Source organism: Oncorhynchus tshawytscha, linkage group LG24 (assembly GCF_018296145.1).
Source record: "Oncorhynchus tshawytscha isolate Ot180627B linkage group LG24, Otsh_v2.0, whole genome shotgun sequence".
Lineage (NCBI taxonomy): Eukaryota > Metazoa > Chordata > Actinopteri > Salmoniformes > Salmonidae > Oncorhynchus > Oncorhynchus tshawytscha.
The window spans coordinates 13,228,040-13,240,394 of record NC_056452.1 but is presented as its reverse complement, the minus strand read 5'-3'; the positions used below and the strand labels follow the sequence as shown (position 1 = coordinate 13,240,394).

The following is a 12,355-nucleotide window of genomic DNA, read 5'->3' as shown; positions in this document are numbered from 1 at the left end:
CATCATTATGTTTGGAGGAAAAAGGGGGATTCTTGCAAGCTGAAGAACACCATCCCAACCGTGAAGCATGGGGGTAGCAGCATCATGTTGTGGGGGTGCTTTGCTGCAGGAGGGACTGGTGCACTTCACAAAATAGATGGCTTCATGAGGAAGGACAATTAGGTGGATATATTGAAGCAACATCTCAAGACATCAGTCACGAAATTAAAGCTTGGTCGCAAATGGGTCTTCTAAATGGACAATGACCCCAAACATACTTCCAAAGTTGTGGCAAAATGGCTTAAGAACAAAAAAGTCATGGTATTGGAGTGTCCATCACAAAGCCCTAACCTCAATCCCATAGAACATTTGTGCGCAGAACTGAAAAGGCATGTGCGAGCAAGGAGGCCTACAAACCTGACTCAGTTACACCAGCTCTGTCAGGAGGAATGGGCCAAAATTCACCCAACTTATTGTGGGAAGCTTGTGGAAGACTACCCAAAACGTTTGGCCCAGGTTAAACAATTTAAAGGCAATGCTCCCAAATACTAATTGAGTCTATATAAACTTCTGACCCACTGGGAATGTGATGAAAGAAAAAAACTGAAATAAATCACTCTCTATACTATTATTCTGAAATGTCACATTCTTAAAATAAAGTGGTAATCCTAACTGATTTAAAACAGGGAATTTGTACTAGGTTTAAATGTCAGGAATTGTGAAAAACTGAGTTTAAATGTATTTGGCTAAGGTGTATGTAAACTTCCAACTTCAACTGTATATATACACACACACACATACATACATTATTGTGTTCACTTAACTTTGAGTTTCTGTCATTGTCAAAGTGAGCACTGAATAGGCCAGCGGGCCCATCTCAAACTTTTAACAGTGCTCCATATGGTAGGTACATGATCCCTCATTCTCCTCTCCGACTGGTTAAATGAATTGGACTCCAGTCTTACCGACCTATCTTCCAATACAGTCATCCTGCTACCATGGCCACCTCCCTGTAGACCCCAGTCTTTGGAGAGGCCAGCCTGGATTGTGAGACCCAGGCCAGTGTGAGCCAGGTGAGGTGCTCCCCCTCTCACAGAGAGCTGGCTGGGAGGGGGTGGAGCTGAGGGTCAGGTGTACTCACACAGGTGTCCGCAGCCAGCCGGGCAGTGAGAATTGCTCTTTAACCAGTTCATCACGTGCTCCAGGTGCCCGCCATGACTGCAGCCTTGGCACCACACAAACAGCCCCTTCACCACATGGTGGCACACGGCACAAACACTGGCACACTGGTGGCACCTGGGGAACGGGAAAAGAAGTTGAGTGGCTATATTGCACAACTTTCCAAATGTCCTCTTGCCTGGCTCCTCTCTAAGTTTCTTCCTAGGTTCCTGCCTTTCTAGTGAGTTTTTCCTAGCCACTGTGCTTCTACATCTGCATTGCTTGCTGTTTGGGGTTTTAGGCTGGGTTTCTGTGTAGCACTTTGTGACATCTGCTGATGTAAAAAAGGGCTTTATAAATACATTTGATTTGAGAGTATCTAGAAATATGTACATTTGCCATTTAGTTACACTGTTTCTCATTAGGTTAGTAACGCTTCACTTAACCATTTACTGTGTTAGGTAGGTCAAAGTTATACCGGTCACAGATCCAGCCCCTGTTGCTCATGGGCCGTTTGCAGTTGCTGCAGTTGACGTGCAGCGTGGTGGATGTCTGGTTCAGACAGGTGATGGCGCTGCAAGTGCTCAGCTTGATGACCTCGTTGGACACGTTCCACAGCTCGAAACGCTGCAGCAAGTCAATGTAGGACATGTACCAGTGCTCCTGAAATAGGGTCACCGCTATTATTAGAACATGCAGAAATAAACAAAATATTTGTCCGCTTGGAAGACATGCAGATTACCAAGAATCTAACCTCCATCATTATTTAGTCAAGCAGTTATTTGTAAACCAAATCAGCTATGTTAAATCGTTCAGAATTCTCAAGAGCATCCAAATTAATTTTATGCAACACAATCATTGAATTTGTATTCTGGTTCAGGAACCGACCATACATATTCTCAACATTATTCCTATTAGAAAGCTTCAGTTCTTCACCATGACAACTGTTATATCCCTAGCTCTGACCTGAGTGAGGTCGTCGATCTCCTTGCGGATGCGGTCTCCCAGGACGATGAGCACCGAGACCGCCATCTGCACGTCGCCCTGCTCGGCGTAGTGGCTCAGCATCTCTCTGACCACGGGGCAGAAAAAGCGGGAAGGGAGGTGGGGGCTGAACAGCGGCTGCGAGATGGCGATCAGGGAGAGGGACTCTATGGGCGTCAGGCACATGACCTCCGCCTCGTTGCCGCTGGCGTGCGGCGAGTCGGCCTTGTCCTGCTGCAGGTGCTCCGGGACCGACGGGTTGTCCATGATCTCGTGGCGCAGCGGGAAGGCCTCCTGGGGGAGCGTGTACTCCTGTTCTTCCACTGAAAACACCGGAGAGAGAAGAATAATGCTCAGAAAGTACTAGGCCTAGATCATAGACTAGCTATGAAACATGGCTGTAACCTTCATTGAAATGGCATTTGACATATAAGGTTAGTGGAGGCTATTGGCTACATCAAAGGTCAAATAGGGGGTGCTTATATTTATCCTGTTTCACTGCATGTACAAGTGGGTAACCTGTACGGGTGTGAGGTGTGAAATGGAAATGTGTTTTTTTTTAAATTGATGTATTTCCCCAACTCCACCTTGGACACCCTCGGAGAGTCCAAGTCATCAGTGTTGAATGTATACGACCTGTGTTTGGGGTCAGACTCACCGGCCTGGATTTCGTGCTCCATAGAGTAGAGGTCATCGTCATCCAGCTCAGCGTCACCAAACATGTACTCCGCCTGTCCCTCACTCCCCTCTGTCTCCTCATTCTCTGCAGTGGGACAAATCTCTGTATTGTTTACTCATCTATTGCATCCATCATAGTAAAATGTGGTTCACAAAAACAACCTATATGTTGATTCATTTCTTCAGTCAAGTGGGAGCAGCTTGAATGTTTTTAGATTTTACTCTCACCGTCGTTGTTGGTGTTGATGAGCGAGTTCCCAGGCTCCAGGTGAATGTTGTCCTGTCTGCTCTCTCCTTTACTACGGTCCAGCCTGCTCTCCGTCCCCATCTCCTTCATACTGAAACTTGGGCGGACACAAAAATAGGATTTTAGTTTCTCCACACTATTTTTCAGCTTATGCGTTTTATGTAAAGCCTGTGGTCAGTACCTGTTCATTAAAGGAAGGTTGCCCAGTTTGCTGATGTTATTTGGACCAGGTGTTGAGAGGTTCGCTGGATCTGAGAACATAAGCCGAAGCATCGTCCATGTAGTAGAAACCTTCAAATGGGGAAATATGAAATAGGTTTGTTAGTGATCCTTAAAACTCTACTTAGTTCCACAACAATGTTTAATTGGATATGTGTAAATGAATGCAGCTCATCTCTGAGGGGAAGACTGACCAACCTGAGGTCTGTTGAGCTCCTTGGCCACCTTGGCATTGTGGTCGCACAGCTCGGCGAAGGGTTTGCCGCCGAGGAGATAGAGGCGCGCCGTCTTGACAAACCAGTCCATGCGCCTGCTCTCCAGAGACGACTCGAACACGCTGAGGGCGCTGGACACGTGGGCAAACTGCTCCGTCAGATCGGGCTTCTTGAAGAAGAAGATTGGGTAGCGGCGGTCGCCACCCGGGTAGGGTTTCCTGTTGGAGTCGCCACTGATGAGGCTCTCCTTGGCGGCAAAGGCAAGGTCGCCAAACAGGCCGAAGCACAGCCCCTCGGGGTTGGCCCGGTCCACGGGCCGGCTGGCATCCTTGAACATGTGCTGGTAGAGTGTGCTGTCCTTGGAGCCTGACAGCAGGAAGTAGGGGTCATGCTGGTGGCGCCACACGATGCCCGTGGTCACGTCCTTGTGCTCCTCGAAGGTGGCAAAGGGGATGAAGGGCCGTCGGACGTCCCACACGTAGATGTTGTGGTCCACCATCATGGAGCAGGTGGCCAGGTGCCACTTCCTCTCAGGACGCCACTTGACCCGTGCCACCGAGGCAATGGTTTGGACGCAGTAGATCTCTTTGGCCCGGTTGGTGGTCATGTCCCACACCTTCACCATCTTGTCCCGGCCACCAGTGGCCAGCCAACCCCTGCAGACAGAGGTCAATACATTAGTAAAGTGGCTGTTGATTAGAGGTCAACCGATTAATCGGAATGGCCGATTTCAAGATTTCATAACAATTGGTATTTTTGGACACCGATTGTGGCTGTTTTTTTGTTGTTGTTTTTTTACACCTTTATTTAACTAGGCAAGTCAGTTAAGAACACATTCTTATTTTCAATGACGGCCTAGGAACGGTGGGTTAACTGTCTTGTTCAGGGGCAGAACGACAGATTTTTACCTTGTCAGCTCGGGGATTCATTTTTGCAAATTTCCGGTTACTAGTCCAACGCTCTAACCAACCTGTCTTACATTGCACTCCAAGACGAGCCTGCATGGCAGGCTGACTACCTGTTACACGAGGGCAGCAAGTAGCCAAGGTAGGTTGCTAGCTAGCATTAAACTTATCTTATAAAATACAATCAATCTTAACATAATCACTAGTTAACTACACATGGTTGATGATATTACTAGTTTATCTAGCGTGTCCTGCGTTGCATATAATCAATGCGGTGCCTGTTAATTTCTCATCGAATCACAGCCTACTTCGCCAAACGGGTGATGATTTAACAAGCGCATTCGCGAAAAGAGCACGGTCATTGCACCAATGTGTACCTAACCATAAACGCCTTTCTTTAAAATCAATACACAAGTATATATTTTTACACTTGCATATTTAGTTAATATTGCCTGCTAGCATGAATTTCTTATAACTAGGGAAATTGTGTCACATCTCTTGCGTTCCGTGCAAGCAGTCAGGGTATATGCAGCAGGTTGGGCCGCCTGGCTCGTTGCGAACTGTGTGAAGTCCATTTATTCCTAACAAAGACCGTAATTAATTTGCCAGAATTGTACATAATTATGACATAACATTGAAGGTTGTACAATGTAACAGCAATATTTAGACTTAGGGATGCCACCAGTTAGATAAAATACGGAACGGTTCTGTATTTCACTGAAAGAATAAACTTTTTGTTTTCGAAATAATAGTTTCCCGCGACCATATTAATGACCAAAGGCTTGTATTTCTGTGTGTTATTATGTTATAATTAAGTCCATGATTTGATAGAGCAGTCTGACTGAGTGGTGGAAGGCAGCAGCAGGCTCGTAAGCACTCATTCAAACAGCACTTTTGTGCGTTTGCCAGCAGCTCTTCGCTGTGCTTCAAGCATTGAGCTATTTATGACTTCAAGCCTATCAACTCCCGATATTAGGCTGGTGTAACCGAAGTGAAATGGCTAGCTAGATAGCGGGGTGCGCGCTAATAGCGTTTCAAAAGTCATTCGCTCTGAGACTTGGAGTAGTTGTTCCCCTTGCTCTGCAAGGGCCGCGGCTTTTGTGGAGCGATGGGTAACGATGCTTCAAGGGTGGCTGTTGTCGATGTGTTCCTGGTTCGAGCCCAGGTAGGGGTGAGGAGAGGGACGGAAGCTATACTGTTACACTGGCAATACTAAAGTGCCTATAAGAACATCCAATAGTCAAAGATATATGAAATACAAATGGTATAAAGAAATAGTCCTATAATAACTACAACCTAAAACTTCTTACCTGGGAATATTGAAGACTCGTGTTAAAAAGAACCACCAGCTTTCATATGTTCTCATGTTCTGAGCAAGGAACTTAAACGCTAGCTTTTTTTACATGGCACATATCGCACTTTTACTTTCTTCTCCAACACTTTGTTTTTGCATTATTTAAACCAAATTGAACATGTTTCATTATTTATCTGAGGCTAAATCGATTTTATTGATATATTATATTAAGTTAAAATTAGTGTTCATTCAGTATTGTTGTAATTGTCATTATTATAAATAAATAAAATAAAAATCGGCTGATTAATCGGTATCGGCTTTTTTGGGTCCTCCAATAATCGGTATCGGTGTTAAAATCATAATCGGTCCACCTCTACTGTTGATTCAGGTGAATCAACAGCCACACTGTAAGCAAGAATGATTATTGTATCTAAAGAAAATTCACTTTAGATGAATGGTCAACCAATGCAAACATCAATACATTTTCAACATGTCTTTCTCTAAAGCCTCTACCTGTCATCGGGGTGCCAGTCACAGCAGAACACAGGGCCGGTGTGGGCTGTGAACATCCTCTCATACCGGTCAGGCCTCCGGATGTCCCACAGCTGGACGTTACCGTTCTCAAAGGAAGCAGCAAAAGTAAAGTAATCCTTCATGCTGAACTGAACATCTCTTACACTCTCCGACTGACCTGAAAAAAATAACATTGATAAACAGGAATGTTCTCAGGCCAGGTACATTACCATGTCGTGCGACTATGTTGTTTATTTAGTAACTAATAAGATGCTGTTTGTTTTGTATCCCAGGGGCATTCCTGGACATGAGCAGGGCCTGTTTTCCCAAAAGCATCTCAAGGTTAAGTTCATGATTAGAACCTTCGTAGGAGCATCGTTAAATCACCCAGCTGTTTCCCAAACCATCGTTAGTAAAGTCGCACTTCAAAAACTATTATTTACCAACTGCCACAGACCACTCATAGAACAGTTAAGTGCATTGTTTTTTGCCCTTCTGCGTCACTTTATACACAAAAGATCTCTACTCAACATAGAATCAAGTTGTTTATCTGTCTCTCTGTGACCGCCGATAACTTCGGAAAGAAGTTGACTATAAATACAAAGTTGCCAATGTCTTTGCAAGTGACGGAGAAAAAGATGTTCAAAATGAAAACTGAGAACTGCATTCCTACATAGGCATATACATTTAAATCATATGGGAATCAATTTCATGTTCAGTCAATTGAGTTCTATTCAATGCTACACTGTCTGTAATTTTGCCTCAATATATTTAATGATGTGTAACATGTGCGCAATGATGTGCCAAATTAAATTGGAAATTTATAGGGTAAGCATTAGAATAAGCCACCTCAATATTTTGCAGCCGTAAGGTGATAACTCTAGGAGCTGATCTGTCGTCATTATTGTGGAATAATTATGTTAAGGTAAGATTTGAATGGAGAAAGCTGATCAAAGAGCAGTGCTGCCTTTCTTCCTATCAGTATTGATACATGCTCCAACAACGCACTCAGCGAACGTTCTTTCTGCGTGGTGTTTTGGAAAGCGCATGTTACATCTTCGGCTGTTGTAAGAATGATGCATCGTTAAAACACTTGTAAGCCTAAAATGCATCGCTATCAGGAAACCAGGCCCAGGTAGGCATTTCTACACTCCACCCAAGGTGTTACTCCTGGGTTCAACCTCAAAAAAGTGCAAGAACTATCCACAGACACACATACCTGAAAAGGTGCTAACGGACTCCTTCTTTCGCAGGTCGAAGCACTTCATGTAGCCATCCTGGGAGCCACTGAGCAGCATGTAGACTTCGGTGGGGTGGAAGCACACCTTGTTGACCGTGCGCTTGTGCTCGGTGAACAGCTGGTCCTGCTTGTTGCGCGACGGCTTGCCCAGGTTCCAGGTGACTACCGCCCCGTTGGTGGCAGCCGTGGCCAGCAGGTTCTCCTCCATCTGGTGCCACATGACGTCGGCACAGCTGAAGTTGAGCGAGGGCTTGCGGCCCACGCGCAGGTTGAGCTTCTCCACAAACTGCTCCTCCTCCAGGCCATAGATCTTGAAGATATTGCGGCCGGCCACCACCACCTGTGTGGCATCGCGGCACACACTGATGGCGTTGGCGGGCGCGTCCAGGTGGCAGAACATGGTGCGTCCGCTGATGGCACTGCCGCCCAGGGCTGTGGTTACCCGCGACATCTTCTCCATGGCCTGGTGGGGGACAAAGAAGGGTGGTTGGGGAAATTATATTGGGAAATTCCAAAAGAATGCCCATAGTTTCGCCAGAAGATGGCACTGCTACTATGAAGAGAGCTCAGTTTGGTACTTGAGCTGTGCTGCTGGCAGTGGTCTGTCACATATTTATAAGACCCTGTAATCTCTAATTCATTTCAATGGACTTACTCCAAACAGCAGCGATCCTCTCTGCCTCTAGAGAAACACAGAGGCCTCCTCATACAGTCCTGTCAGAGGTTACCAGAGAAAAGTGTCATTATCCTCCACTTCAACAATCATCCACACGTATATGTTAATCTTGTAGAGCTGAGAAAGGGAACCCATTCAGTAGTGGGTCTGTAGGTTTTTGCTCCAACCAGCCAGCCACGACCTGATAGTACCTAGGCCTAACCAGTATCTACTTAGACAAAGTCCCTTCCTGTTCAGGTGCTGAGGTCCAAGCTGGAGCAAAAACCCTGACTGTCATTGCAACTCTTCAAAATCAAATTATCTTTAAAGAGTAGCTACACTGATACGTCACTGAGGCTGAGACAATTACTGCAACCAGATTAAACATTCACAAGTTACAACAAACAGTACTTACCTACAACCCAATAGTCTTCTATAACATGGCTCAAGAGAATATTCACCCCACTTTGCCCGAAGTGCATGGCGGACTGCTTAATGCTCCTAGCTCTCCAGATTCCTGCATGATTAGAACAGAGGGGCGCATAAAACTAAGATGACCATTCATTGCTTAAAACAATGTAACCACTGAACTTTGCAATGTTTAGGGAAGTTTACGACCTGCCATTTGAAATGTTTATAAATATTTGCTAGGATCTGGCTAGGGTAGCTAACGTACCTAGCTATACTAATTGTGTCGTTCACGTTCTCGATATGACCTCACAACAAGACTGAGACACACAGCCAATGAATGCATTTCAATAAGGAACATTTGTCTTCTAATTTGCAAGCAGAAATCACCTGGGAGCTGACTATAAAGCTTGCTAGCTAACGTTAACTTGCTAAAGTACTTAACGTTAGTTGCAACATAGCAGTCGGATGACATGATGCTAATTATTTTACTAGCAGGTTCAAAATATTAGTTGACGAGAAAGGTACCGTTATTTCCCAATATAAATGTTTTCAGTGCACAACAATTGGCGCTAATTTTGGAGGACTGACCTTGCTTTTGAAAAAACAAATGTTGTTCACTGCACTGGAGAACCGGAAGTTGTAACTGTTATTACCATGAATCTAGCGAAAACAAGCATAACAAAACGGAAGTACATGTTCTGAAAGGAATTCATTCATCGTTCATACTTTGTTTTGTAACATTTTATTACTGTTCTACACATATGGATGGTAAGTGTTTTTCTACCTTTTATTATTCTGACATCATGACTTTGAAGTCGCAGCTGAATGCATGTTTCTTGTTCTTCCCATACAGTTTCAGTTCATGCACCAATATCTATTGAATAGGCTATTTTGGGCCAGAATGAATATCAAAACAGAGAGTAGGCCTATTGAACTGAGAACTGAGAATGAGGCTTGTCAACTATGGTTTCTGTTCTCCAATGTATATAAAGGTTTAGATAGCAGCTGCCATCTGCAGTGTGTCAGGGGAAAAGGCCCTCCTCCCTCAGGAGTTTTGAGGAATAACAACATTCCCCTGTGTAATGTCCACTCAGGTCTGAGGTGGTTTTGGCCCATTAACCCTTTATAAAGCAATGAGTGGAGCACTATTCACCTGCAAAGACCCAGCTGTCTGGAGAAAGTTATATGGGAAATACTGGGAGGTAGTGGAGGCCAAGTCCCTTGGGAAGGGCAAGAAGTCTGGAAAACTGCTTCTCTTGGATAAATGGTAAGTGTGGCACATATATGATCCCATTACCAGGTATCAATGAAGAGCAGACTATCATCACAACTACAGTCAATCTGTCACATTAATAAACATAAACACACATAGATTTGAGCTTTCAATTTATCAGGACGGGGAATCCTTCAATGACATTTATGCATGCCTTTTGATTGATGTAAGTAAACGTGGGATATTTAGTCTGAGCCTCGTCTCTGGCCAGGTATCAAGAGGAGCTGCCTGTAGCCATCGCTGGGCGTGCTTATAAGTACGTCACCCAACCAGAGCTGGTGAAACTGATGGAGTGGAAGCTCACTGTAAGTAGTGCAGATAGATGCATAGCTTTATTGACTAAGTAGTAAGTGAATGTTTCTGATATTCCAGGTAATAATTTGAAATTAAAATAAAATAAAAATTCTAGTAACTATACTTTCCTTACTGTCCATGACCAAAGAAATCTCTTTAAACTCCCTGGTTGTGAAATGTCTTGGCACTGTATCACCTGCAGAGGGGGAAGTTCCGTCCGCGGCTGCAGCAGCTCGTGGCCTCGAACAGTGATGAGATGGTGGAGAAGTGCTCTAGAAAGGCCTTCAGTCTCCTCCCTGACGTCCAGGCAGCCATCACAGAACTCAGCTCTCTCAAAGCCCTGGGCCCAGCCACCGCCTCAGGTCAGCAGCACCCAGGGGCCGTCTGTCTGGTTCGCAGGATGAGAAAACACTTTTTAGGCAATTTTTAAGACTGACAAGACCGAGAAGGCTGACATGTTTTCTTCCTTTCAAGAGTAGAAAAAAAGTAACCTAGACAATGTTGGTTCAGTCACCTTAATGGGAAAAATTGATTTAGGCCTATCAATCTCATGAACAAAGCTCACAATGCAGGACGGAGGTTCCCAACACTCTGTTAAAGCATAGTTAATATTCAGGAAACTACAGCGATCTGGTAAGGGGCACAGTTTAACTTGGACTATCTTTGACTGGCCTTTGTGTTCCAGCTGTATTGGCAGCAGGAGCTCCCGAGCAGGCTGCATTCATGGCCGACGAGGCCGTTGAAAGTATCCCTGGACTGGGGCCCATCCAGTACACACCCAGGCACTATGCTCTCTACCTGAACAAGATGGCTACACACACACAAACACTTAACAAAGGTGAGATAGCAAGTGTGTGTGTGTGTGTGTGTGTGTGTGATGCACATTTGTGGATACATATTTAGTGGGTCCAAATATTATCTATCTGCAACATTGTAGTTTTGATCCATGTGCATTAGGCTTCCTCCTGGTGTGTGTGTGTGTAAGAGACAGAAGGGGGGGAAACTATACCCGGGATGTGGAAACCCCATGCCGTAATCTATGCTGACGTTGTTTGTTGACCCGCCTCCATCTTCCTCAGTGGACAGCGAGCGGGACTGGACCCCCCATAGGGTGGAGCTGTGTTTGTGGGCATGGGCGGTAGCCAATCAGCTGCAGCTCCCCCTGCTGAAGGATGTGAATCTAGAGAACAGCCTTCCCAATAAGTCAGACCCGGAGACCAATGACAGGCCAGCTAAGAGACAGAGGACCAAGTAAACTTTTTTTCTTCAGAAAACTACCTTGTAAAGCCTTTAATTTAACAATAGAGAATATGACTGGGATGAAAGAATGTCAGGCTACCTCAACATTATTGCAGTAGTGTTTTGTCTTTACGGTATGTCTAGTTTTACAGTGTAATGTGCAAATAAACTTCAAAATTAAATCTTTAAACAGTATTTATTTAGCATCTGGTGCTTGGTTAACTCACCCCATGTACCCACAATGTGTAGTGCCACTTGATGATACTTTTGTATATATAGTGTATGTAGACACCCCTTCAATTTTTTTTTATTTTACTAGGCAAGTCAGTTAAGTACAAATTCTTATTTTCAATGGCGGCCTAGGAACAGTGGGTTAACTGCCTGTTCAGGGGCAGAACGACAGATTTGTACCTTGTCAGCTCGGGGATTTGAACTTGCAACCTTCCGGTTACTAGTCCAACGCTCTAACCACTAGGCTACCCTGCCGCCCCAAATTAGTGGATTCTGCTATTTCAGCCACACAACCGTTGCTGACGTGTATAAAATCAAGCACACAGCCACGCAATCTCCATAGACACACATTGGCAGTAGAATGGCCTTACTGAAGAGCTCAGTGACATTCAACGTGGCACTGTCAAATGATGTCACCTTTCCAACAAGTTAGCTTGTCAAATTTCTGCCCTGCTAGAGCTGCCCTGGTCAACTGTAAGTGCTGTTATTGTGAAGTGGACACGTTTAGGAGCAACAATGGCTCAGCCACAAAGTGGTAGGCCACACGAGCTCACAGTGGGACCGCTGAAGTGCTTTGTCCTCAGTTCCAACACTCACTACTGAGTTCCAAACGGCCTCTGGAAGCAACGTCCACACAATAACTGTTAGTTGGAAGCTTCATGAAATGGGTTTCCATGGCTGAGCAGCCACACACAAGCCTAACGTCGGCAATGCCAAACATCGGTCAATGTGGTGTAAAGCTCGCCGCCATTGGACTCTGGAGCAGTGGAAATGTTTCTTTGGAGTGATGAATCATGCTTCACCATCTGGTAGTTCGACG

At 45.0% G+C, this 12,355-nt stretch overlaps 2 protein-coding genes across 4 annotated transcripts; one reads left to right on the top strand and one right to left on the bottom strand.

The window, feature by feature from the left end:
* Window positions 1–664: 664 nt before the first annotated feature.
* wdr24 (WD repeat domain 24) lies at window positions 665–9,155 on the bottom strand. Of its 3 annotated transcripts, none has more exons than XM_024386841.2 (12): window positions 9,087–9,155; window positions 8,503–8,604; window positions 8,088–8,146; window positions 7,412–7,895; window positions 6,193–6,370; window positions 3,464–4,136; window positions 3,228–3,337; window positions 3,028–3,143; window positions 2,780–2,884; window positions 2,104–2,444; window positions 1,616–1,800; window positions 665–1,275 (listed from the first exon to the last, which is right to left on the bottom strand). In XM_024386841.2, exons 4-12 carry the CDS (start codon window positions 7,890–7,892, stop codon window positions 1,107–1,109), a joined length of 2,358 nt encoding a protein of 785 aa, XP_024242609.1. In that variant the 5' UTR covers window positions 7,893–7,895; window positions 8,088–8,146; window positions 8,503–8,604; window positions 9,087–9,155; the 3' UTR covers window positions 665–1,106. The 3 variants fall into 3 exon arrangements, with proteins under 3 accessions (XP_024242609.1, XP_024242610.1, XP_024242608.1); XM_024386842.2 differs by lacking the exon at window positions 9,087–9,155 and adding an exon at window positions 9,024–9,084; XM_024386840.2 differs by lacking the exon at window positions 9,087–9,155 and adding an exon at window positions 8,764–8,854.
* On the top strand, window positions 9,134–11,499 carry zgc:112496 (uncharacterized protein LOC541336 homolog). Its single transcript, XM_024386843.2, has 6 exons — window positions 9,134–9,266; window positions 9,593–9,765; window positions 9,983–10,076; window positions 10,268–10,427; window positions 10,751–10,903; window positions 11,145–11,499. The coding sequence occupies exons 2-6, from the start codon at window positions 9,632–9,634 to the stop codon at window positions 11,318–11,320; spliced, it is 717 nt and encodes a 238-aa protein (XP_024242611.1). The 5' UTR covers window positions 9,134–9,266; window positions 9,593–9,631; the 3' UTR covers window positions 11,321–11,499.
* The last annotated feature ends 856 nt before the right edge of the window (window positions 11,500–12,355 follow it).

What these genes read in the sequence shown, in the direction of transcription:
- wdr24 (XM_024386841.2), bottom strand. Translation starts at nt 7,892, where the DNA reads ATGGAGAAGATGTCGCGGGTAACCACAGCCCTGGGCGGCAGTGCCATC. An exon ending in GACTGGCACCCCGATGACAG is followed by an intron (nt 4,137 to 6,192) that starts GTAGAGGCTTTA and finishes CTCTGTCTGCAG; the next exon opens with GGGTTGGCTGGCCACTGGTG. An exon ending in AACCTTCCTTTAATGAACAG is followed by an intron (nt 3,144 to 3,227) that starts GTACTGACCACA and finishes TGTCCGCCCAAG; the next exon opens with TTTCAGTATGAAGGAGATGG.
- zgc:112496 (XM_024386843.2), top strand. Translation starts at nt 9,632, where the DNA reads ATGAGTGGAGCACTATTCACCTGCAAAGACCCAGCTGTCTGGAGAAAG. An exon ending in GGGCCCAGCCACCGCCTCAG is followed by an intron (nt 10,428 to 10,750) that starts GTCAGCAGCACC and finishes TTTGTGTTCCAG; the next exon opens with CTGTATTGGCAGCAGGAGCT. An exon ending in CACACAAACACTTAACAAAG is followed by an intron (nt 10,904 to 11,144) that starts GTGAGATAGCAA and finishes CATCTTCCTCAG; the next exon opens with TGGACAGCGAGCGGGACTGG.